This window comes from Agelaius phoeniceus, chromosome 6 (genome assembly GCF_051311805.1).
Source record: "Agelaius phoeniceus isolate bAgePho1 chromosome 6, bAgePho1.hap1, whole genome shotgun sequence".
Taxonomy (NCBI): domain Eukaryota; kingdom Metazoa; phylum Chordata; class Aves; order Passeriformes; family Icteridae; genus Agelaius; species Agelaius phoeniceus.
Window position 1 is genome coordinate 11007747 of NC_135270.1, and position 25305 is coordinate 11033051.

At 49.6% G+C, this 25305-nt stretch overlaps 1 protein-coding gene across 3 annotated transcripts in view; it reads left to right on the forward strand.

The window, feature by feature from the left end:
• The window catches only part of LOC129121354 (EPS8 signaling adaptor L2), a 49879-nt gene that overhangs the window by 18192 nt on the left and 6382 nt on the right, over positions 1 to 25305 (forward strand). For all 3 annotated transcript variants that reach the window (XM_077179741.1, XM_077179740.1, XM_077179742.1), the window contains 14 exons: positions 1755 to 1819; positions 2838 to 2893; positions 13073 to 13137; positions 17165 to 17326; positions 17614 to 17763; positions 17890 to 17969; positions 18102 to 18241; positions 19667 to 19746; positions 20237 to 20363; positions 20697 to 20785; positions 22229 to 22303; positions 22954 to 23102; positions 23247 to 23373; positions 23750 to 23865. In XM_077179741.1, coding sequence (XP_077035856.1) covers positions 1776 to 1819; positions 2838 to 2893; positions 13073 to 13137; positions 17165 to 17326; positions 17614 to 17763; positions 17890 to 17969; positions 18102 to 18241; positions 19667 to 19746; positions 20237 to 20363; positions 20697 to 20785; positions 22229 to 22303; positions 22954 to 23102; positions 23247 to 23373; positions 23750 to 23865 — 1460 coding nt within the window. In that variant the 5' untranslated portion in view covers positions 1755 to 1775. The remainder of the gene's footprint in view (positions 1 to 1754; positions 1820 to 2837; positions 2894 to 13072; positions 13138 to 17164; positions 17327 to 17613; positions 17764 to 17889; positions 17970 to 18101; positions 18242 to 19666; positions 19747 to 20236; positions 20364 to 20696; positions 20786 to 22228; positions 22304 to 22953; positions 23103 to 23246; positions 23374 to 23749; positions 23866 to 25305) is intronic.

Here is a 25305-nt window from a genome sequence, read left to right on the forward strand (position 1 = left end):
TATCTTATGCTAATGCACAAAGAGATCCAGGAGATAGGAACAGTTTGAGGAATGTAAAAGGAAACCGGCAGACAGCTATTAACAGAGGAAAAATTCACAGGTATCCAAGCTTAGGCACAGAGATGGGTTTTATTACACTCAGAGGGCTTGGCAGACCAGCAAGTTTCTATTCTAATGTGATTATGGATTTATATCTCTTATAGGTGTGCATAGAGATTTCAGTATCAACCACAAGAGAGACAAAAAAGGGGGAATTTAACATCCTAGCTAATAAAATGCACTTGAGAGTCCTTTCTAGCAGTGTTTGTGCTGAGTGTGTTACTGTGACAGGAAACAGGCTGAAAGTTGTAAGGCTGAGCCCAAAACATGCTGGTGTTCTCCATGCAGTCTGTGTACACCCAAGTACTTCACCAGCATCCTCATAAATGCATCTCTCTGACATCCCACTGACAGTTCTGATAAGATCAGTGAGAACACTCTCTCTGCCCTCACCTCAGGGTGAAACACACAGAGCAAAATACCACAAGTGTTCCAACACGAGGAATAAATGCGGATACGTAAGGAATCTAGGGCAGCTCTGCTGATGATACAACAAGCCCTACAGCAGGTAGTCAGCCTCCAGAGGGGAAATCCCAGGTGTCAGGGATGACTCCAAAGTATTCCCTGGGGATTACACACACTTTAGCCTAGATTCAGTGAAGACAAACCCTTGGAGGAAGCTCCACTGCCTGCCCACGGCTGCCATGGCAGCCCTTGGCACATGCCAAGCACACTCAGCAGTTCCTTTGCAGGAAATCCCACTGAGGACACTGAGGAATTTTTTCCTTTAGGCCAGCAACAAGTATTTCAAAGCCAAACCTTTGAATTCTGACAACCTTATCATGAGGTAAGCAGGGTCTGACCCAGGCACAGAAGTGCCCCTAAACTTTTCAAAAGAGACTTACTAAAATTTTAGGACATTGCCTTGGCTTCCCTTCAGCTCACACATGCAGCAGAGGTGAAGAGCTTGGATACCAAAACAAATAATTCCCTGAGATCTTATTATATCTTGTTTTCAGGATTTGTCTCTCTTCCCTTGGCAGTTCTGCAGTCAGAACAGTGCCTGGATCTCACTCACATCTTCTCCCACATTCTAATTTCACTGGAAAGAAAAGGAAAATGATCTGTGCTGATCCAGTCTGCCTTTCACTAACCACTCACTGCAGTACATTTTCCTTCATCCCTGAGCTGCCAGTGGAGCAGCATTCAGTTATCCCATTTTTCTTTATGTGGTCAATCCCCTCATAAAGATAATTTAACAGCTGGCGTAGAGCTTAAAATTACCACATAACAAAAGCTAATGGCACTCATGAAAAATGACCTGGGACACAGCCATAAGCACATGGGCACAGGCATCTGGAACAGACCATGGAGGCAAAGGGCACCTCAGTCCCTGTTTAACCTTAGGCAGGACAGTGCTGCTGGAAAAAGATGTGTTGGAATGTCACAAAGTTGGGGTGTACATGGAATGGAAGAGCAATAGGGAGAGGTGGAAATAGGTTTTGAAAAAGCGTCCTGGGATGTGTCACCTTCAGCCTAGGTCGGAGCAGTGAGAGGTGACTGAGAACAAGGAGGAAACACCCTTGTACTCACCTGACTGCTTCATCTGCTTGGAGACCCCAGCTTGGAGGTAGAGAGGGCAGGATGCACACAGATAAATCACCTGAGAGCCTGTTCTATAACCACTGACCCTGTCTCTTGTGCTTCTGCTGCAGTTGCCTGGCCTGTGAAGCAACATGAGTCACAAGGGATCCCTCAACTGCAACCCTGGCTCGTCAAAGTAAGGATCTCCCTGCACCTTCCTACCGTTCAGGATACTCCAAGCAGTCCTGCTCATCCCCAAAGTCCCTGGTGTTTGTTTCACCCCTCCTGGGCACCTCACAAGCTGGAAACTGCCTCACACATCACCTGCCCTGTGCACTGGGGTTTGATAATGGCACATTAGGTGGAGAGAGCAGAGGGACATCAGGAGCCTCTCCACCAGCAGCCCATGGCAACCTCCCAGCTGAGCCAGAGCCACCAGCTCTCTCCCTCCTTCCTGCACTGGGTATGAGCACCCGAACCACGGCCTGCCCTCAGGGGGACATGGTGACAGAGCACAAAGCAGCCCCTGGGCACGCATGGGCTCACTGCTCTGTGCAGGACAGCCCAACCACAGCACCTCAGATCCCACTTGGCTCCTCCTCTGCCAGAGAAAACTTTGTTATCTCCTGGGTGCTCATTCCTACCCATGACCCATGTACAGGGGGTGGCCCTACATGTGCTGCTTAGAGACTTGACACCCCAAAACTCAACTGTTTTCACACAATTCCACCTTCCCTTACATGGGATATGTTCTATATCCAAGCACCTGCCTTCAAGGGGTACATGTCCAACATGTCCATTGAGAAGGGATTATCACCTTGGCTCCTGTACTGCCTCAGGTTCAGGTGGACTCAGGGATAACATGGAGGGGGTCTCCCTGTAACTCCCACTTACGGCACACTGGGAGCTGCTGTCCTTAACCCAGCCCCTCCGGAATGCTGTTCTTCCAGGGGACACTGTGAAGGTAACTCTAGTGGGGACAGGCCTGGCTGGGCTGCTCCGTGTCCTGTTTCCAGCGCTGGGTTCAGTGACATGTGCCTGTGGTGTGGATAACGGGTAGGGTTGCACTGGAGCCGCCGGCACGGCCCACAAGGAAATGCTTTGCAAAGAAGGGAAGGGCTGGTCCCTCTGGGCACTGCAGAGCTGCTCTGTGAAAACTGATGTTAAAAATATTTGGGAGCTGATGGTTGATTTGTACCTTCTTCCTTTTTCAGTGGCAGCATGGGCAAAGCCGAGGGAGCCTCCAAGCTGAGTGCAAAGGACTTGTATGGTGAGTCGTGCCTGCAAACATATCCAAAGTTTCCCAAGGCAAAGGCACCTCTGGAGAGCTGGATGTGGATGTTGGGGAGCTTTAGGCTGGAACTCAGTCAAAGCCACGTGAATCCAGAGTTCCATACGCAACAGGCTGGGCTGACCTGGCAGCCAAAAGACACTTCACATCTGTGCTGACACCTCCCACACTGGGGACAGCTGGGATTTTGTGGGAACAGAACATTGCTTCCCTTAGCCAGATCCTCCCCAGGTCTGTTAACAAGATCACCTGATAAAGGGCCTCACAAAAGAAAGACTGTCCTCAGCAGGTTAATGATTATCCTCTTCTAACTACTTAGTGAACCATGAAAATTCCATGCCCTTTGGCTCTTTGGAAGTGCAGGGAATGGGCAGGATGGGTGTTTGTGCACAATCTGAGAGGCAGCTTGTTTGGGTTCAGCACCTTTAGGTATCAATGACAGTTATTCCTGATCTCAGCAGATCCAAGTGTCCCAGGTGAAAATGTGGCCTCTGGGGTGGGCAGAGCAAGCATAAATCATGTGAGAAATCATCTCCCCCAGTTATTTCCTGGGTAAGAAGTTGGAGGTTGTCTGGGCTAACACAAGCAGTTTTTGGCGTGTCCGAGCCTGCCAGCTCTCCCACCTGAGAGCTATGGATTTACCTGGTTGATGGTTTAATTGGGAAGGAACAGACTGTGTGTGCTTTTCCTTAGGGATCTTATACTTGATCAGAGATTGTCTTTGGTGGCTATGAACTGCCACTGTGGTTTATTTGTCCCTGAGAAGTGACTCCCTTTGCCCAAGGCTGGAGGTTTATCTATGTGGAGTGGCCTGGAGCAGTGTTCAGAGAGGCCAGCCTCACCTGGGGAGAAGTGGGATGGCAGGGACTGTATTTAGTGCTAAACAAAGCCACTGTTTATGTCAATTCACTCCCAAGAAATGAAACATGAGGATAATGGCAGAGCAGAAATTTAGCTGTTTGTGGCCTGGATGCTGCAGGGTGGGTGGGTGCCAAGCAGGGGTTTGAACTGTGGCAGTCACTTCTGGAGATGGAAGGACACATGATAAAGAAGCAAAAGGATGAGGTGTGGGAATTTTGGGTGCACACAGGGATGTTAGTACAGACAAACTCCTCCTGCCTCCAAGGCAGTGCACATTCCTTTGGCTGTGCACTGACACTGGCACATCCTGTCAGGAGCAGGAGGGCTGCAGGTTCCAGGTAAACAGCCCTACAGAGATGTGTAAAAATGAACCTGGGGGCTCACGACGGGATTAAAGCCAAGCAGATTTGCAGGCTGGCACCCATGGGTGCAGGAAACCCAGGGCTCCAGCCACCAGAATTCCAGAGGGGGATCTAATGGTGCCATGGCACAGGGAGCGCCCCTCAATCCTGTGCCACAAAAGCCACTGCAGGGAAAGGCTGACAGACTGCCTTGGAAACAAACAGAGCTCTCAAATAAGCACTTTTCAACACAGAATTTCATATTCCACATTTTTTTGTATGAACACACCTCAAAAACAAATTCACCAGGGTTGGGACCTCTCTGACCAAATTCCAGCAAACCTGAAATGAGGACTCTATGTCCCTGGGCCAAATCCTCAGGAGGAGTAAAGCAGCTGCCTGCTATTTCCCTGCCACTACTGAAACACAGATTGAGCTCTGATTCCCTGCACAAATCAGTGCCTCTTGGCCAGCCCAGCCCCTGGCATGAGCACATCCAGAGGGATTTTGCTTGGCAGCACTTGAAACCCACCCGCTAATTCAGCAAAAGACACTCAGCACGTGTAAACCAATATTTAAATGTCTTGGTCCCTTTCCCACTCGGATCCTCCCTCCCCCAGCATTAATTTCTGCTGTGAGCTGGCACATTTGGGGATAGAGGGCAAGCAAGAACTAAAATTCCAGGGAGAATTATGTTTCATAATGAAACAAATCACACCAAGCTGAGCTGGCCTTGATTATGTGATTACAACACTGCTGAGGGATGTTTGGAGCTGACAAGACTTTTCATATTTCTATTTTCCTCCCATGCAATCAGGCTGGACCCTCAGCCTGTGTACGCTGCCAGACCTCCAAGAAGTGAGAGCAGTGACTCCCAAATTCCCAGCACACAGGCATCCACTCATTTAAAGCTCTCTGGGTTATGATGGCTCCAATGCACACAGGTGTCTAAATATTATTTCTAAATGAACAAGGCCTTTGGTTTCCCTTTCTAAAGATACTTTTTCTACAGTAATACTGGCTTAACATGACAGGGGTGCCAACTGTGGGTACAAAAGTGCTACCTGAGGGCCAAGATGTCCCCAGTATCAACAGGGACTTATTGGGAATATTAAACCCACCTCAGGGGAGACCCTGAAGAGGGATATTTAAAATTGTTGGGCTGAGGCTGGAACACAGCAGCAGCTTCAGGCTGTGCACAGGAAAGCACCTGGATGGTGAAGGTGGAGGTTCACTCTGGGGGACCTCCAGGGCATAGTGTGAAGGCCCTCACAGGACACAGCCTCATCACATGGCTGTTGATGGCTGGGGAAGGCTCTGGTGTCACATTTGGCCTGCTGAAATTGCTTTGATCACCAAATATGTTGCCTACCACTGTGTATTCTTCACTGTGGTGAGCGCAGAGGGATGAGGAGAGATGACCAAAGGGAATTCTACAATGAAACTGACTTAAAACCCCAAGATACCCTCCCCTGGCTCTGTTCCTAGCAGAGTTTGATATGCTTTCCAGCTGCTCTGCCATCCTCAGTGGAGTTTCCTGGCTCTCGTGGGAGCAGGACACTCATCTTTTCCTCCCCCCTTAGTAAAACAGCACCACATTCGTTCAGCTCCACATTCTGGAGGAGTCTGTGGCTGCAGGGAGCAGCCCCACATCAGCTGGCAGCAGGGAATGGCTGGCCCCTCTCAGGTTGCCACCTCTCCCCACACAGCCACCAGCTGAATAAATGTTAATGCACACCATAAATAAATTAGGCTGCTTCTCTGCTTACGGGCGTCTGTTCTGAGCCCAGATGAAAGCCTGAGGGGGGGAAACCAGGCTCCAGCAGGACCCATGGAAGGACTGGCAGGAAGTATTTCTTTCTGCACAGCATTTCCCACAGCAGGAAAGCTGCTGCCACCCCTTTCTGAGGTGACTCTCAGTGGGCTTCTGTGGGTGTTCCCCTCAGCTGCTTCCAGAGCTGTCAAACAGCACTGGCTGGCTCTCCTGATGGATTAGGCAGCATAGCAGGAGAAGTTCAGGGCAGTTTGATGATTGCAGTGATTTCTCATAGGGCTGTGGGGAGGAGCAGCTCATTTCTGTTTGGTTGCTGTCTGTCCCTGCGGTGCTCAGCCTCCTTCCAGGGTGTGTGAGACTCTGCCAGCTGCTTCCAGCCTGTCCACCCACCCTCCATGCACTCATTTCTGGGAAAGAACCAGACTTGATAGGGCACAGGGCTGGAAAAGGGGTTTTAGAGCAATGAGTTAGGCTGGAGAAGCACAGTGCTGATGCCAATCACTTGACACTGCACACCCGTAACCCAAGCCAGGCTGCGGCGCTGTAACAGGACACGAGGCACTGTCACAAAGAGAGGAGCCACTTCCTGCCCAGTGTGGCCCTGCACAGGGATCATCTCCCTGGGGAGCCACGGGCAGAGAGGCTCCACTGGTGCCAGCATCACCCCTGAGCCACAGGCAGCTGCTTGGCACTGGCCAGGCAGAACACACCAGTGGAGAGGAAGCAACTTACCTTTAATGGTCATGAACCAACTCCTGGGGATCTCACAGATCTGCTTGTATCCCAACAGGGCCTCCAGCCCCAGCCACATGGAGAGGTCTCTGAGATGAGACCCACAGTGCCCAGACTGTAATTCCCTGCTGCTGGCTCTCCCACACCCTGCCCAAAGCATGAGCTTGTTCACAATCCCAGCTGGAGGCCACATGGCTGTCACATCATTATTGACAGGAGCACGGAGGGATCGTTCCTTCCCTACAACCTTTAGGAGAGGATTTGTGCAGGATTTAACACACGCTGGTATTGCCTGCAAGAGACAGCCTGGCAGGAGCAGTGGCCTGCCAAGCCTGCTCAGCCACACTGCTGCATCAAGATGACCAGGTCCATACCTAAATCCACAGGGATTCAGAACCGTGCCACTCACTGTCATGTCTTTAGAGATTTCGTCATACTGGAGAAAAAGCCTGAGGTTCAGCAGAGATCCAGCCTTCTTGCCCAGGTCTTTAATTCCTCCTGTCCCCTCCTGCCAGCCCTGAATAACTCCCTTGTCCTTCCCCTGCTCCCTTGGTGCCATTCCAGCTCCCTTCTTCACATCCCCTTTCCCACCGGAGATTCCAGCTTCAGATTACCCTGCTCCCCTTTGACACTGTGTGTGTGGGTGACCCTTCCATTCAATGCCTCGGACACTTACTTAATACACCAACTGGAAACAGGGCTGGAAGAAAAACTGGAAGTCAACAATCCTGTTGGTTCCTGCAGATCAAGCCCCAGTGGTGGGTGAGACAGGGAACACATTGGCTCAGTTCAGCCATGACTGGAGCTACTGGGAAGAGCAGACACTGCTCCAGGTGCTGCTGGCCAGGAGTTTGGGATGGCAGTTAGTGACAGGGATGCTGTGGAAAGGGATCTCCCACCTCTGATGCTGTTCAGCATCTCCAGTGACCCTTTTTCTCTGCCACCTTGAAACTGCTAAGGACAAGTTTTCACCTTTCATGGAGTAACTGCATAGAGCTCACACAGAGGAACCTTTTTCTAAATGGAAATGGGGTTTTGGATATGCCCAAGTAGCCTGGGAACTAAAGTTGTGATAGTTCATAAAAATAACAACCAAAAAAAAGGAGGAACTTTTCATTATGAATTTTTTTCAAGATTCAAAGAAAGCGAATTAATTAAATCAGGATTCCCCCAATCTTATTATGTTCATTCAAAAAATGTCATTACCAGCTACAGAAAGCTGAGAAAACACCACTTCGGGCTTTTTGGTGAAAAATAATTTAGCAGGTTTCTTCCAGGTCTGGTTGTAAAGGCAAAAGGGAATATCTCTACTGGTGAACTATAGCTCTCAATGCCCTGATTATCCTGCTCCAAGCAGCCTGCTGGACACACTGAACACAAACACACACTGTTCCTCCATGTACTCAGTCCTTGCACAACCCAGGAGCTGTGCCAGGTTTTTATTTGCTTTCCTAGAGTGGGTTGTGTCTTCAGCTAATAAAGCAGGAATGTGAGCACTTGGGGCTGAGCTGTGGCAAATATGAAGCGTGCCGAGCAGGAATTCAGCCGTGTGGAACCCGGAGCCACTGCTCCCTGCTGCCACAGCCCATTCACACCTCAATGAGAGCTGTTCATTCACTCCAAGAGCTTCCAGATCCATCTGCACACACAGCCATGAGGGAGAGCTGACCAGGCAGACATTCCCAGTGCCACAGGCGCCAGTACAGACCAGCTCCAGCAGTTCAGCAAGTACCACAGATCTAACAGCAAACCCAGGGAGCTTGATGCTCCCTAGACTGCAAAGATATCCCAAAATGGAGCTCTCTCTGTGCTGGCCAGAGAGAGCAGGGAAGAAGCAAGGCAGGACCTGCAGATTCTCCCCCGTCAGGTATCTCAGGCACAGCAGGTCAGTGCAAGGCCCAAAAGCAGATCCTTGACTAACCCTGGGTAACCTGGAGCAGGAAGCAGGAACCTGGCAGATGCTGTGTTCAAGTGCCATATCTGGCCCCAGGCTGGGATCCTGGAATGGAGGTTATTCCATACTGCTGCTCTGTAAGCCAGCCTGGCAGGTTTCTGTGGCTGCCATGAGCACACAGAGCATTTGCTGCCCCATTTCTGCTCAGCAGGCTGGTCCTGACCTGCCATTTGGCACAGAGCAGCTCACACTACGCTGGCAGGTTCCTATAAACAGTGTGTGCACTGCTAGATAATGTATAGATAACGTAGAGATTATATAAGGAACTGGCAAGTTCCAGAAGCAACCACCAGGACTTCCCTTAGGTTGCTGTAATGGATGTGGAGGCTGGGGAGGTCAGCAGTGTGATTCAGGGAATGGAGGAGAGGTCCTTGGTATGGCACTGGCAGGGAGAACAAATCCAATGCCTCTCATTCCTCAGAGACTGCTCTGTACTTGTCCATACATCCCCCTGTCTTCTGCTGTGCCTTCTGCCCAGAAACAGCTGTAAACAAATGTGGGGAGGGACAGGGAGGATCAGGTAGGATCCTGTGTGGTAAAACTAATTAATCAAAGAAGGATGTGCCTGGAGGGGAGGAAGAGGCCACTGGCAGGCTGTCCTGGGGGTGCTGTGCCCCTCTGGCTTGACAGAGGCTGTGCATGGAGAAAGACAAGCCTGCTCCTGCCCTCCTTGGCACTGCTCAGCATTTCCAGAGACCTTAACCAATTATTCCAGATGTAAGCTGGGCCCATGGGCAGTTTATCCCGCTAGTTGATCTCCTGTGCTCACTGAACATTCACAGCCACATCCCAGCTCCCTGCTAAATAAGGTTTTGCATGGAAATGGGAAGGGAACTTGGCACTAAAGATGTGCTTTGGCTTCCTGGACCAAGCTGATAACCCCAGCCCTCCAGGATGTGCATCGATCCTGCTTTTTTTCCTGATTTATTACTCTCTTTCATCCTTTCCACTCCTTAACATAAAGCCAAACAGGACTCTTTCCCTGCCTGCCAAGATTTTAGTATCATTACTGGGATTTCAGCCTAGCACTGTTTTGAGCCCTCAGGTACCACCTTGTACCTCTGCAGTGGTCTCAGCTCTTCCCATTTCCTCACTGGTGCCAGTGGGAAACACCATTCCCACAGAACTGTTTAACTGTAAGATACCAGTGGTAGATAACATTTGTTGCCATTTTGCCCACTCCTCTGGGTGTGAGGCAAGATTAAAGCTACCTGGTTAGTAGAGAATTGAAGTGAATTCTGTTAAAGAACCATTTATAGGGTTTTTTTTCCCCTCAAAGGATTGTCTTAGGGATCACTGATCCAGACCCTGAGAGGCAAGATATGAGACAATTTGCCAGAGGTTGTGCATGTTATCCCACATGTTATCCATGCTCAAGGCACTCAGGGCTTTCTGGATTCCCCATCCCATACATACAGCAAGTGTCTGGGATCAGCACAACTGCTCTTCAGGCCACAGGGGATCCCACCAGCACCTGCCAGCATACCCATGCTACGAGTTGGGTTTTTTCCTTGCCAGACACAAAAAGGACAGGGCAAAGCTCTATTGTTTTCCCATCTCTTTGGCTCTCTTGGCAGACAAAAGGGGAAAAGGACAGTGGTCACTGTGGGTTCATGCCAGCTTTATCACCTCTGGATGTTTGCTGTACCGGTGCCACAGCCCTGGAGCTCTCCCTGCCCTTTGCCTGTGTTATATCCAGAGTCCTTCACTGCCACAGACTCTGAAGGTCATAGCAGGAGATAAACAGAGGTGCAGATGGGTGTTTGAGCTAATTTGGGGAAATCATCACTATATTTCTGCAATGCTCATCTATCACATAGGGATTATGCAAATTCTCCACATCCTGGGGCCAGGTTAGGGGTCAGATAACACCTGAAGGTGCCCAGGTCCTGTTGCAGGACACTGTAGAAATGCCAAATATCCCGGTGTGAGGTGTCAGATGAAGCAGGAGGAAATGAGCTCCTCCTGCTCCTGCTGCTGCTAACAGGCCAGCGTGCACTCATACAAAATTCAGCAGGTCAGGGACAAAGCTGTGCAGAAGGGCAGGGTGGAGCCACACAGGACAGCTGACCTGCCTTCTGAGGTATGGCTGGCAAGGGAGTTCACCTGGGCAAGGCAAAGGATCCCCCTTGATCAAGAAGTCAAAGAGCCACAGATTTTGCTATAGGCATCATTCACAGAATGCCAGAGTGGTTTGGGTTGGAAGGGACCTGAAAGCTTATCTCATTCCATCCCCTGCCATGGACAGGGACATCTTCCACTGTCCCAGGTCACTCCAAGTCCAGCCCAACCTGGCTATGGACACTTCCAGGGATCAGGCAGCCACAGCTTCTCAGGGCAACTTGTGCCAGGGCCTCAGCTCCCTCACAGGGAAGAACTTCTTCCTAAAAGCATTTTCGGATCAGCCCAGCCCAACCAGAGCCAAATTTAATCAAAGACAAATAATGATGCATGTTGGAAAGCCCTGCAGTATTTCACCACATTGTTTTGAGTAAATAAACCAAAAAACACTCATTTTCTTTAAAGCACCCACGCTCCTTGGATAGATGTGGCCCAAATCTGACTCTTTCATGATCGGCAGCCTGGTTCTTTAATTCTTCCTGTGTTTAATTCAAACCCAAGTGCTAGAAAAGAAGGAGATTTCGGTGTTCTGGAACCCTGCTGTCCCCAGAAACTCTGGCTGGTTCCAGACCTCGTGGTCTTATTTGCGGATGCCAGCAGGAAACACAAAACTAAAAATTTCCATGGGTGTGGGGGCCAGGTAGAAGCCAAGGAGACAGAAGGGATTTCAGGAGAACATGCAGAAACACCCCATTTCTTGCCCTGGGCAGCTTCTGGGACATCACTTGAATGACATCGGGAGACAAAATAGAGGCACTTTGTTCTAGTTCTGTGGCTTGTGGAGGTAATGCAGAAATTCCCCCAGGGAAAAATCAACAGAGGGAGGGGAAACATCTGCATTTCTCCCTGTCCCAGGGCTTGCTGCTGTCTGAACAAGGCTGCAAAGGGCTAAAGAGGCCTTTGCTCTCTTGCACTCACTGAGTGCAGGTGATGGGAAGTTGGGCTATGCAGAGTTCTGAGGTTTTGGCCCCCAAAACTTCCAAGAGCTTCTCTGAAGATTTTCTCAGCAGTGCTGCTGAGATCTCCCCTGACTGCGACACGTGCAGCTTCCTTGAGCTTGGAGGAAGGGGAAAAGGCATTTGAAGGGATCCCAGAGAGTCTGAGGGCAACCAGCTGCTGCCCTGACCACTGCTACAGCTCCATGGGCTGTTTTCCTACCAGGAACACAGACCTGTGCTAACCTCCCACTGGAAACCTCATCCCCCTGGTATTCCTTCCCTCCCTCAGGGACTACCAGTTCCCCACACAGCTCCTCACCCTTCCTCTCAGGGCTGGAGACATTTGCCTGTCCGAATGTAAACTCCCTTTGTTTCCAGACCACCCACTTCAGCCTTTTCCACTCCCTTTGGAAAAGGAGGGGATGGGATGTCTTAAAACCCAAATCTGTCTCCATCCCACATGAATGCGGTGTTCTCATTTCCATCAGTGTCATCTATTTACATGAGAAATGCTCAGGGAGGAAATTGAGGTTACTGAGAGGAAAAAAGTGCCTCACATCAGCCCCAAATCCCTGTGGGATGCGCTGCCTGTGCCCTATCCCAGACCTTGCTCCACATTGCAAGTAGGACAGACTGCAATTAATGCCCCCAGCAACCAGAAAGTGCCACTGAGCCTTTCCTGCCAGCCTGAGGTGGGAAGGGGCTGCGCTGCAATATTAATTTGTTTATTCAAGGTCACTCTGGAATGGCTGACCAGGGAGCTGGGCTGGGTGTCTGAGGTCTTTCCCCTGATCCTCACTCCACCTCTGAGCTGGTGCTGGTGGTGTATGAGACACAGGCTCAGAGCCCTGCAGTCTCCATTAATGCCTCTGCCAATATTCCCACCAACAAATCAAGAAATCACTTCTACTGGGGAACATCCACCACTCCAGGGCTGTCAGCAGTCAGGCACAGAGGCAAAACACTGCTGTGTTTTCAGCCACAGACATGGAGCTACAAGTGTGAAGTACTCGTGTGTCCTGCCAATCTGATGGCACAGCCTAAAGAGTGGTAGGGTAAGTGTTAAAAAGCTTTAGAAATCAGCTTGAATTAACTTCTACCTGCCCTTGCCAGGCTCCAAAGAAGAGCAGTGGCATCTTTTCATGATCCTTCTCACTGGGATATCTCCGGGTGCTCAGTACGCTCCCCAAGCCGTGGGCAGGATTGTGCTCAGCCCCGTGCACCAAGAGGAGCTCGATTTAAAAGCTCTTGGCTGGTCAAGAGCTCTTGGGTGAAATCCCCAAGGCAAAGCTCAAGGAAAGGCAATGCTTGTTCTGGAGAGACACCTGCTGGCAGCGCCCGCGGAGCCCGAGCTGGAAGCTCGGGGACTGTGAGAAAGAGTTGTAATTCTCAGATCCAAAGAAAAACAACCAATGCTTCTTTTCTTGTTTCTTACAGAACAAAGGAAAAAATACTCCAACTCCAACATCATTATGCACGAGACTTCCCAGTACCACGTCCAGGTGAGCACACACAACAGAGTGCTAGGGGGCTGGGAGGCCGAGGTCAGTGATAGGTGCCTGTAGTGCAGTGTGTTCCCTGTGTTCTGGACCTTTAGGAGGCCAAGGGCGAGTTGGGAACCTCCTTACCATTAAAGTCTCAAGTCACTGAGTAAAGGAGAATGGGGGGGAAAGAAGATTTCAATAAACAAGGGGAATTCTGTACAAGGAAAGAGGAAATGGAGAAGCTGTTGTCTTCTCCCTCCTCTGTGTTTGAAGGAGAGCATGAAACGCTGTCTGTCCCATCACCCTGTGCTTTAAGCCCTTCTGATCAGCACAGACAGGTTAAAAGCAGAGTTCCCATGGTGGTTACTGGAACTTAGCTTTCCAAGCAACAGAGACCACATGGACTATCAGCTTTCAGCTCTCCTCAGCTACTGTGTCCTCTCAGGTAACACAAACCCCTTCACACAAGACAGGCAATATGCCAAATCCACCTCCCACTGCCACAGACACCCATCCCAAAAAGAGAAGCCAGCCTGGCCATCCTGAGCTTGGCAATTCCTGTAATGCAACTTGGTGGTGCAGGACTCCATGGAGGAGGTGGGGCCATTCATCACTGAAAACTGAGCAAGGCAAGACAGGAAAACACTTCCTCAGGTTCATATTTAGGAGATGGGGCCCTTTGAAAGCCTACATTTAGACTTGAAAAGTCCCTGTTTGGAAAGAGGTCCTGGTTTCCATTGGAGAAACCAACTCAGTGGCTCAGAAGTCACTCATATGAGGATGCAGAGCAGGGACTTTAAACAGTGACATGTAAATTAATTCTTTATTAATTATGCCATAAGCCACCCGTTTGTGAGTTTCTCCCCTGAACTTTGACCAAGGCAAACAGGATTGCAGTGGCAGGCAGTGAGATAGAATGAGGTTTCCTCACAGGAGGCATTTTATACCCTTTGAAGTAATCAGATCAAAGTTTAATGGTGGGTGGAGTCATTGCCCATTCTAATAAAAGTGGCTGTATTTGAATGTCTATCTGGATGAAAAGGGGTTTTAAGGGATAAAACAAAGACAGCAACAAGCTTCTCCCTCTCAATCCACCCATATCTACAGAAAATGGAAAGCAGAAAAATATTCTAATGATTTAGTCAGAAAAGTAACTTCCCCTCCATGAAAACTGACTGAACAGTAAACAGCAAAAGAATTTATGAAGCTTGTAAAGGTGGTGGATAAAATAATAAAAGAGATAAAAATGCCTGTCATCTTAAGTAAACCCATACCCTCACTGCTCTGAAAGAAAAGGGCTTGTCACCTCCGCACAGATAAAATTGACTTGGCAAATACCTTCCCATGCACTATTTTACAATTACTGTAACATACACCCAGCATGTTTTTCATTCGTGATTGCATTGCTAATCTCAGCTTTCAGCTCACACACCTGCCAGGAGTTCTATTTAGACAGTGCCTCACCCCATACCTTTGCTTGATGAACACAGGAGTGGGCCTTGCATTGTCCTCTGCTCTGCTCCTTCCTCCAGTCTTTGGAAAACATCTAACAGCAAATGGGTCACCACAAACCCTATACAGCCCTAATGCCCAAGAGCATGTTTAAAGATTTTCTGCAAGGTCTACAAGTGCTTTAAATCCAAGCCTTTCCCTGCATCCACCCTGTGTGGAGCCAACTGCAGCAACAGCTCTTGCCTGTGCTTCCTCACAACCATCCAAGGCTCTGTGCTCCAAGTGCACACATCCATCTCAGGTTCATCTGGTCTGTGCCAGACCCCAACATCCACAGCTTCTCCAAGTCCCACAGCAGGACATGCTCTAGCAGCAGCAGCTTTTGCTGCCTCTTAATCTGCTTCCCACTTTGCATTTACTTGGGCTTTTACAAGGAGAAAGGAATTATTTCCCAACAATTTCATCATCCTCCTCCATGGCCCATTGATGCACATGTCAACTGTGGACACAACCCACTGGGTTACTGAATTAGCTCAGGAGTGCATCAGCACCAGAAAGAAGGTACTTGATCCCTAATTCTAGGTTATTTCTGATCACTGGGAGAAAGCAGGAAGATACAGGATCAAGGGGAGAAAAGCCAGGCAAAACACATCCAGTTACTACAAATTTCCCATCCCTTTAGGACTTGCTTTAAAACACTCCCTGTTTTTCCAGCTCTTGCTTTGAAACCAGGATGTGTGCATCAAAGAGAAGCAGGCATTTCACTGCTGCCCTCCCCACAAACTCTGAATGCCCAGCAGGACCATTTTTGGGTGGCCACACTGCTGTCCCTGGCCCCCTAGGGCAGTTCTACCTGCAGCACCTTGTGATTCTCCTGCTCCAGGGGTTAATCTGCTCCTGGCTCTCCAGCTTAGCCACTGCTGCTGAAGTGCCTGCTCTGTACCCTACTGAGCAAGGAAACCAGGATGAGAGGGTCATGCTGGTGGATGGGCCTTTAATACTCCAGGGACAAGAGAAAAAGCTGGGATCTGGCCCTATAAGCCTCCAAGGGCTGCAGGCCCTTGGACTGCATAGATGCTTAGTCAGGCCTGTAACTTACCCATGCAAAAACCTGCTTTTCTCTGCTGGAGAAAGTTGGTAAAGACAGGGAAAAGCTTCAGCTGCTTTTTGACAGTCAGGCATGTTCCCCTTCCCTTCTTACCAAGAACATAGCTGGGCAACAAAAGAACAAGGTGAAACAGAACCTTGTTCCTTCCTGAGGTTTTTTTTCCTTCCTGAGGTTTTTTTCCTTCCCTGTTATCACCTGAACATGTGGCCTGGCTGTGCTGTCTCTGCCCCAGGGACAACAGCTGGGCAAACATCTTGGCTGCTCGGAGTCCCAGCTTTTCCTGCCTTGCAGTGCCCTCTGCTGGCACACACACCCAGTTCTTCCATCTGCAGGGAGCAGCACTTGCTCACCTGGACTTGCGGAGTTGCCTTCACCCTCTGCTGGTGGGGACACAACATTTGGATGTGACACACCTCTCCTTTCCACAGCTGCCTCCCTGCCCACCACTCCCTTCCCATGGAGTCCCTGGGGCCCACCAAAGCTGCAAGTGCTGCCCCGTTACACAAACTCTTCACATACAGGTTCCAAGTGCAAGGCTTGGATCACCACACACTTCAGAGTGCAGTTGGAGCAGGGATGGGAAAGCAGCTTGGATGGCTGTGCTGTAGCTGAGCTGCTCCTGGCCCAAGTGCTCACACAGGGTGGGTAAGGAAGGGAGGACAGCACAGAAGCCTGGCTGATGGGAAAAGACCATGGGCTGGGTTTACAGGATAGGTGAAGGGAGGTAGGAATACCAGGATAACCAAGCAAAACCACAGGGCAGGACAGAGGCAGGCAGCAAAAAATCCTTTCCTACAGTCAGCAACACCCATTTTCACTCCTATGAGGGCTGATTTGGGTATTTTTGGGGAGAAGGTAACCCCAGCCCTAAGGGGGGCTTAAAGGCCTGGGGTAGAGTGAGCTGCCAGGTTTGGAGCTCCTGCAGGCTTTGCAGCATAGAAGCTCTTCAGAGTAGCTGTTCCCAGAGCATGGGACCCCACACATTGCATGGATCCCACTTGGCACAGAGGACCAACACTTGCCCATGGTTTGTGTGAGCTCTTTGCCTGGCACAAATCCCACACAAAGCAGGTTTGCTACACAAGACAAGCAAAACACAAGTGCTTTTATAGCTTGGCAAGCAAATCAATGGTTTGACTGCCATAGTTCTACTTCCGAGCTAGATTCAGAGGGGCCTGGGGAGTAACTCATGTATGTGAAGCATTTGCCCTGCTAGACAGGGATCAGGGCTGCTGGAATTGATGAGAGTAATATAAAAGTGGTGAAACTGGTTATGAAAACCCATTATGAAACCCAAATCTTTCACTGCCACGACCAGGCTGGTACCAACAACCAAAACTGTTTTGTGCAGCAACAACTTCATGCCTGAGCTCTGAGAAACTACAAACAGTAATTGAAGCCTCTAGAGATGCTGTCATCACCAATTTATACACCCCAAAAAACATTTTCCACCTGTTTTTATCTCCTTTCTCTCCCCAACTTCAGCACTTGGCCACTTTCATAATGGACAAGAGCGAGTCCATCACAACAGTGGATGATGCAATCCGGAAACTCATCCTGCTCAACTCCAAAGAGAAGATCTGGACACAGGAGATGCTGCTGCAAGTGAACGACAAGTCCATCCGGCTGCTGGACTGTGAGACACAGGTACCTGGAGCCCTGTGGGACTGACCCCAGACTGAAGTGTGGGGTGCAGTGAGTGCCCTTTCCATTCTGCCTGGGAAAGGGCAAGTTCTCAGGAACACAAACAAGGGTGAATCATTACCAAAATGCTCTCCTGGAGTAGAGTCACTCTGCAGCATGGGAACAGGATGGTTTTAGCAATGACAAATTAAGGAAGATCAGCCCAGGGATCCCAGGAGTTCCTGCACAGCACCATTCCCTCTCAGTTCAGTAGTTCCCCATTGCCTGACACCTTCCCCCTTCTCTTGCAGGAGGAGCTGGAGGACTTTCCCCTGCCAACAGTGCAGCACTGCCAGACAGTGCTCAATCAGATGCGCTATTCCTCCATCCTCCTGCTTGTGTGTCAGGATTCTGAGCAGCACAAACCTGACATCCACTTCTTCAACTGTGACGAGGTGGAGGTAAGCAGAGCCCTCCTGCTTGCTGTGAAACAGAACAAAACACACTGCTTGCTGTCTGCCCTTTCGCCCGTCCTCCAATCCTTCCTAAAGCCAGGCCCTTAAAGACATCCCTGTTTTATCCTTAAGGCTGAGATGGTTCATGAGGACATAGAGAGTGCCCTGGCAGACCACAAGCACGGGAAGAAGATACGGCCACAGACACTCAAGTAAGTGCTGTGGGATACAGCTGGGAGCAGCAACAATAAACCTCTGTTTCCAGTGGTTTAGTCACACTCCAGTCTCTTGGAAATGGGATTTGCCACCACTGATGGGTTTGTTCTGTGTCATTTTCTTTGCAGGGCAAACCAGGAAAAGATCAAGCAGAGACAATCCATCCTCCCCCCACCTCAAGGACCGGCTCCCATCCCAATCCAGCATGACATGCGAGGCTCAGCAATGAACAGGAACAGGGTGGCACCTCCTTCCCAGCATGATCCAGGTACTGGGAGCACTCAGGAAGTCTGTCCTGGGGATGGGAGACTAATTAATTCAGACAGCCAACTTTCCTGAAGTGCTCTGTGGTGAAAATAAGTCTTGTACCCACTGGGCATCTTCTGCTCAACAAATAAAATCTCCCAGAAACTCCTTGTAACAACACCCTTATTTGGGGGATACAGAAATGCCAAAAAACCAAAAACCCTTCATAAGCCATCACATGAAATTTGAACCAGGCATTGGTGATCTTAAAATGTATAGACAAGACATTTGGTTAGAAAGACAAATTCCTGGCTCTGCTGACTTCACAGGAGACAAGATTTCACCCTTGAAAATCAACTTGTTTTCATGAATTCTTGTAAAGTCAAGTGTGGAAATGCAGATCTAAACACCCCTCTTATGTGCTCATCTAAAGTCTGATTCCAAAACCATCCTGACTTCAGCCCATTTGAGTTGGCTTGGAAAAACCTGGCACTTTGCTTTGAAAAAAGTAACAGAATTAAGTTCCTAGGAACAGAAACAAGCTCTTTCTCTTACAAAAGATCAAAGTGATGAACAAACTGTAAGCATTTTTTACTCCTGCCTATCCTACCACCTTATCTTAGAATCCATTTCTAGTTTCAAGGAAAACAAAAACACGTAATAGGATACTATAACACATCCAAAACACTAATTTGCTGGAATGGCTTCTGAAGCCAAGCAACTGCTCTGGCTGCTGAATGGAGAACTTATTTCAGGCCCAGTTCTGCATCATAAAAGGAATATCTCTATTTCTCAGCTGGACCATGAATAAACATCTCTATTCTGGTGAAAAGCAGCCACTCTTACCTCTGCCCTTCCAAGGCTGCTCACATCAGCAGAGCTGGGAATTCCTCTAGGCAGGATTTCTGGCTCTGAGTGCACAGAGCCTGGCAGGAGAGCAGATGACAGGAGAAAGTCTTGAGTGATGCCTGTTTACTGAGATTCCTTCTCCATTAAACACCTTCCTGCTTTTCCTACAAAACCTGTCCTCAGGGATGGGGTACCTCATCCCCACATTTACAGATGCTCTGGACTTGTCATGGTCCTTTGCCAAAACGCCTCCCCAATTCTCCCACTTGGCAGATCCTGCTGTGCTGACCCTTTCCATGTCCCTGCCCTGAGTTGACACCGTTTGCTTTGTACCAGGGGCCAACCCAGCGATTGTTCCCACTAGGATATCCCCCCCACACTGGGTGTGTGGCTTCTGGAAGCCAGGAGGTGCCTTAGGGTTGGGTTTTTTGTAGGATGATTGTGATTTAGCACCTGTTACAAACATTATTCCTGAAGTGCCCTCACAACCCAGAACAAACATCCAAGCTTGCAGCTACCATCCCATGGACCCCTGTCTTTTATGGAGCCTATTTCCAACCTCTGATAGTAAATCTGTTTTTCTCTCCCTGGTTTGCAGACTATGACCGACGAAGCTCTGGCTCTCATGACCATGAGGAATCCCGCGCCATGTTAGCACAGAAGATTGAGAAGGAAACGGTGGGTGACAGGGACACTGCACAGTCCATAGGCAGGAGCAGAGGCAGGGAGCAAGGGAGAGGGAGCAGAGGCAGGGAGTAGACATTTAATGCATCATCTAGGCATTTTTCCAATTGATACCTGCTGTGCATAAAGATAAGGTGGCGAAAAGCAAGTCTCCATCACCGCATCACAATGTGGTGACAATGTGACAATGTCCTCTGACCTGAGGCAGCTCTGCTGATTCCAGCTCTGCTCCTCCCCATCCCACTTGGGTTATTTTCCAGCTGTCCATTAGGAGGGGTCCCTTGTCCCCTTGGTAAGGACAGCACACAGCCAGGCCCAGCAGCTCTGTGCTTGCAAAGGGATGCATTGAGCTGCACTTCATGCCTGGATCGCCCACTTGTGTGCATTCTCCCAGGAAATGCAGCAGGCCCTGGGATTCAGGCTCCCAGCTGTGTGCAGCCCAGGCTCACTTTCACACTGGTCCCTTGGGTTTCTGTCCTCACAGCAAATCCTGAACTGCACCCTGGATGACATTGAAGTGTTCGTTGCCCGGCTCCAGAAGGCTGCAGAGGCATTCCGACAGCTCAACCAAAGGAAGAAAGGGAAGAAGAACAAGAAGAAAGGGCCAGCAGGTGCAGTGCAGCAGCCTCAACAAACGGGGAGCACAGGGGGGTCATGGATGAAGGTGGGGGGGACACCTCAGCTCCTGGCCCAGCAAGGCCGGATCGATGCCATGGCACAGCCACAGATCCAGGCACACAAGTGTGGGAGGTGCTGCTCTCTCTGGCAGAGCACGCAGAGCCTCCGGCACAGAAAGGAAGTCTGCCTTTCCCTGAACCCCTGATTTTCAGTAGTTCTGGTCTCAACACCCATTTCTGCTGTGCCTTCTGCATGGCAGGCAGATGGAAGCTTCCCAAAGGGGATGCTCTCACTAATGTGTCCTTCTCTGCCCCTTCACTTGGCAGAGGGAATGCTGACCCTCCGAGCAAGACCCCCGAGTGAGGCTGAGTTCATCGACTGCTTCCAGAAAACGAAACTGGCTTTTAACCTCTTGGTAAGACACAGAGGAGTTTCCATCCCATGCAGGGACAGGGCTTTCTTTTCCCTGTGAATACCAGCAGTAAGTGTTTAAAGTGAAACTTGAATGGAAAACACTGACAAGGGACAACAGTGTGAATTCCATGTTCTTCAGAACTCAGGACAAACATTGTGTCAGGCTTGTGCAGTTTTTCTGGGACAAGCTGTTAAACCAAAACTAGAAGCACCAAGTCCAGGAAGGGACAGAGCAGCCAGAGGGTTGCAGTGCCCAGATCTTTTCAGATCCAGGCCTGGGGAATCTCTGCTTGACAGTAACTGAAGTCCCCCATTGCCCCAATATTCCTGACCCCTCTCTCCTCTGCCAGACCTCTGTATTGTGAAGGGGATGAAAAGAAAGAGATAAAGATGTTCCCAGTGCTACCAGCTCTGCTCAGTGAAACACAAGAGACAGGGAAGATAATAAGGCAGCAGGAATTCTGTCTGTTGTGACCAAACACATCATCCAAGCTCCCTCCTGGGCAGTCATTAATAAGGAAACCCCAGAGATGGGGTTTGCAGGACACCAAGCTCCAGCCTTTTCTTTGAGAAGCAAATATGGATACTTTGTGCCTGCTCAGGATCAGAAGGAACAGTTTATCTCCTGGCAAGAGCCCAGGGTTGAGCGTGGAGCAAAGCTGGGACTCCATGGTGGATCTGTGCCACATTCCTCACCACATAGCTGCTAAGTCCTTGGGAAGTGCCCATTCACTGGGTCACCCTGCTGCCAGCAGTTGTTTCTCACTTCCCACTCCACATTAATGCTTAATCTTCAGCATTTCAAATGCTTTGCATTTCTGTAGGAGCAGGGAGCCTGTCTCTCATGGCAGCAGTGCCAGGAGCCCAGGACAGGAGAAGGATCTTGAATGAAAGCACAAACTGGAGAGGTTTCTCATCACAGCTGCTACCAAAACCCAGTTCTTACAGTAAATTAATCCCAAGTGTTTGCTCCTCCATTCTGCCACAGTTCACCTCAAGCACAACTGGATTTGGAGCCTTTCAGTGGCCAGGGCAGCTCCAGCTGCCACAGGCAAGAGCTCGGTGAAGACTTTCCCTTGTCAGCAATTGCAAAGGGACCCTCAAAACACCTATCCTGTTGTTTTCATTCATAGAACTAATGGGATTCTCAACCCTGAAAGAGGCAGAAGCAACCATAACCCTGACCTTTCCTCCCTAGGACTTTCAAAATAAGCCAAGGTTTTGTGTGTCTGTTCCACAATTACCTTCCAAGGCACTGATTTAACAGAGAGGGTACTCCACGCATCCAAAAATTCATCAGGAATTAGAAATGGACACAAAATTAAAATAAATTATTCCTACTCCTCCATCCCTTACTCTTCTCATCAGCCAGCAACACTCCCACCATGTGACAGAGAAGAGAAGGAACACTCAGGTTAGGGTTAAACTGTGTTTCTCTTTCCAGGCCAAACTGAGGAAGCACATCCAGAACCCCAGTGCTTCGGAGCTGGTGCATTTCCTATTTGGGCCACTGGAACTGGTAAATCTTATTCCCAGGTCTCACTGGGAACTCCCATTTTATTTCTACTTCACACTTATAAGCAGACAGATTGTGCAGAAGGGTTAGAAAACTGCTCGCACCTGGCCACAGCTTTCTCAGGAACTTCCAGAAGTGATGCTGGTTGTTCCTGGCCTCTGATCTGGTTTGCAGCTTAAAGTAAATACAGGAACCCCAGCAAATATGAATTTTTCCATCCAATCAATAAAGCATTACTGTGAGCAAAAGGGGCAGTGAGCTGGGGTTCCCACGGGGAATCTGTCTGGTCTCACCTTCAGGCACACACAGCTCAGTATTTGCACTAAAAAGGCTTGGAAGCAGAAATCCCAACTTGGAAAAGGAGCCAGAAGGAACACAGGAATAGAAAGATACTTTCCATTTTTTCAAGTGTCAGCTTGTGACACTTCACTTGTCTGTAGCAACAGCTCATTTATAGATCAGATCTTTGACTCCAATCTAAAAAAATTTCATGTTCCCCTGAACTTCAAAGACTTGGGTTGGTGTTTCTTGAGGTGACTGAGCTGATCCAAGGATCAGCTTTGTCTTTGATTCCTGCTCCTCTGTGTGTCCCTGGTTTGACACTTTGACCGTTGCAAGTTCTCTCCTCTTTGTGTGGTTTGTGTGTGACCCAGATCATCAATAGCTGTGGTGGCCCCGAGCTGGCCCGGTCTGTCCTCAGCCCACTGCTTTCTAAAGATGCCACCGATTTCCTGAGAGGACACCTGACACCCAAAGAGATAAACCTCTGGGATTCCCTGGGGGAGACATGGACCAGATCCAGGTGAGGACAGAGCTGCCATCTCCCCAGGCTCCCCAGGCAGAGGGGATGCTTGGATGCCCTGATGCTCCTGCTTCTCCTTTGAGAGGATGTTCCCAAAGACACATTCCTGTGAATGTCACCTGATATTCCCACTTTGTGTCCTAGAGCCGAGTGGCCCCGAGACGCGAACATCCCCACCTACATCCCCAAATTCCGCAATGGCTGGGAACCACCCACAGAAATCTTCCGTGGAGCTCCCTGGGAAATCGACATCGGACATTTGCAAGAGGAGGTTAGTCCTGTGTCCCTGGGGATCCTCTCTTCCCTCTCCATTCCCCTTTTCCATAGAGATCGAGCTGAGGGGGGTGTGGTGGTGTACAACAAGTAGTTGGATCAAAACTCAATTGGATCTGGTCACTCCAACAACCAGAGCGTTAAATATGGAAAGCAAATTGTGAGGCTGGAAGAGGGCAGCAATAATCAGCCTCTCCCACCTCAAGGCAACAGGACCCTACAATGTCACTGAGCTCCAGGGACACAAGCTTCCCTGAAGAACATCTTGACCAAAAGCTGCCAGGCCATGACTCATCTCCCACTATATGCCTCTCCTTTTCTCTGATCAGCTTTCCCCTTTCCTGGTAACACTGACTCCATGTCTGCCTTTCCAGCTCTCCTCAGCCAATGGATATCCTTACCGGAACTCCTCACTCAAGCGTGGCCAGACGGCTGAGCAGACACAGCCTGGGGATGCCTTCAAACAGAATGTCACTCCACATGGAAATAGGTAATGGATCTGCACCCCTGGAGCTTCAGCTCCTACCTTGGAACCTCATGGACACACATGGTGACCTTCCTACCTTGGAACCTCATAGACACATATGGTGACACTGGGAAGTTTGGGCATCCTGGAGACAACTTCCTACCACTATTAATAACCTCCAAGAGAAGATAAAGATCAGCTGAGGGATTATTCCTATGAGCATTGTCTGCTGTTTAACCCCCTGCAGCTCTGCAAGGAAAGGAATCCCAGGTGTTTTCCACCACAGGAGACAAAAATATTGGCTGACTTCATCAGTCCATCCATAGGTTTTGTTTCCCAACATCAGCCCACCAAAGTGACTTTCAGGATCAGGTGCCAAAGGTGCTGCACTGTGCTTTGGCTCTCCACATGTGTAGAAACGTTGGAATCATGGAATTACAGAATGGATTGGGTGGGACGGGACCTTAAAGATTACCCAGTTCCAACCCCCTGCCAGGGCCAGGGCCACCTTCTGCTATCTCAGGTTGCTCCAAGCTCTGTCCAACCTAGCCTTGAACACTTCCTAGGATGGGGCAGCCATCTTTTCTGGGCAACTTGTGCCAGGGCCTCCCCACCCTCAGAAGGAAGAATTTCTTCCCAATATGCATCTAAACCCACCCTTTGGCAGTGGGAAGCCATTCCCCCTTGTCCTGTCACTCCAGCCTCTTCCCCAAAGTCCTTCTCCAGCTCTCTTGGAGTCTCCTTAGGCACTTGAAAGGGCTCTAAGTGTTCCCTGGAACCTTCTCTTCTCCAGGTTGAACATTCCCAGTTCTTCCAGCATGTCTGTGTAATGCTCCAGCCCTTGGAGCACTTCCTGGCCCTTCCTGGCCTCCTCTAGACACCCTTGAGGATCTCTCCACTCATCCCAAAGCCACCACAGGCTGCACAGACAGAAGCTGCCTACAGGGGGAATCTGCCCTAAGGGAAGGGCGCACACAAACCTTGCCCTGTTGGAAACACAGGGCCAGGGAAGAGCGGCCCAAGCTCCCAGTGCTGCTGGAAAACATTTCAGCTGAAGAAGGAGCTTTGTTTCACTGGAGACAGCAGCTACCCCTTGGCTTTAGACACAACCAAAGGCAACCCCACTGATTAGAGGCTGAATAAAAGAATATATTTCAGTCCTGCCCACCTCTCCCCCAGGCAACTGACAGGGTGCTGGGTTCAGACAACTCTTCTTAATGAGAAGAATTCTAGAAAATGGAGAAAAACCCCTCCCCTTTCTTCAGAAGTCTTGGAAAGTTCACTTCCAAACCCAGAACCAACCAGGCCACTCTTTTGCCTCAGGCTTTTTCCCAAGGGAAAGATGGCTCTTCCACCTTTCAACAGCTTCAATGCTCATTTTCCATCACCAGTTATTCCTTGATACAAAACCTTCATCAAAGTACTTTTAGTTCAGAGTTTAGAGGCTCCATCTACTTCCTTGTT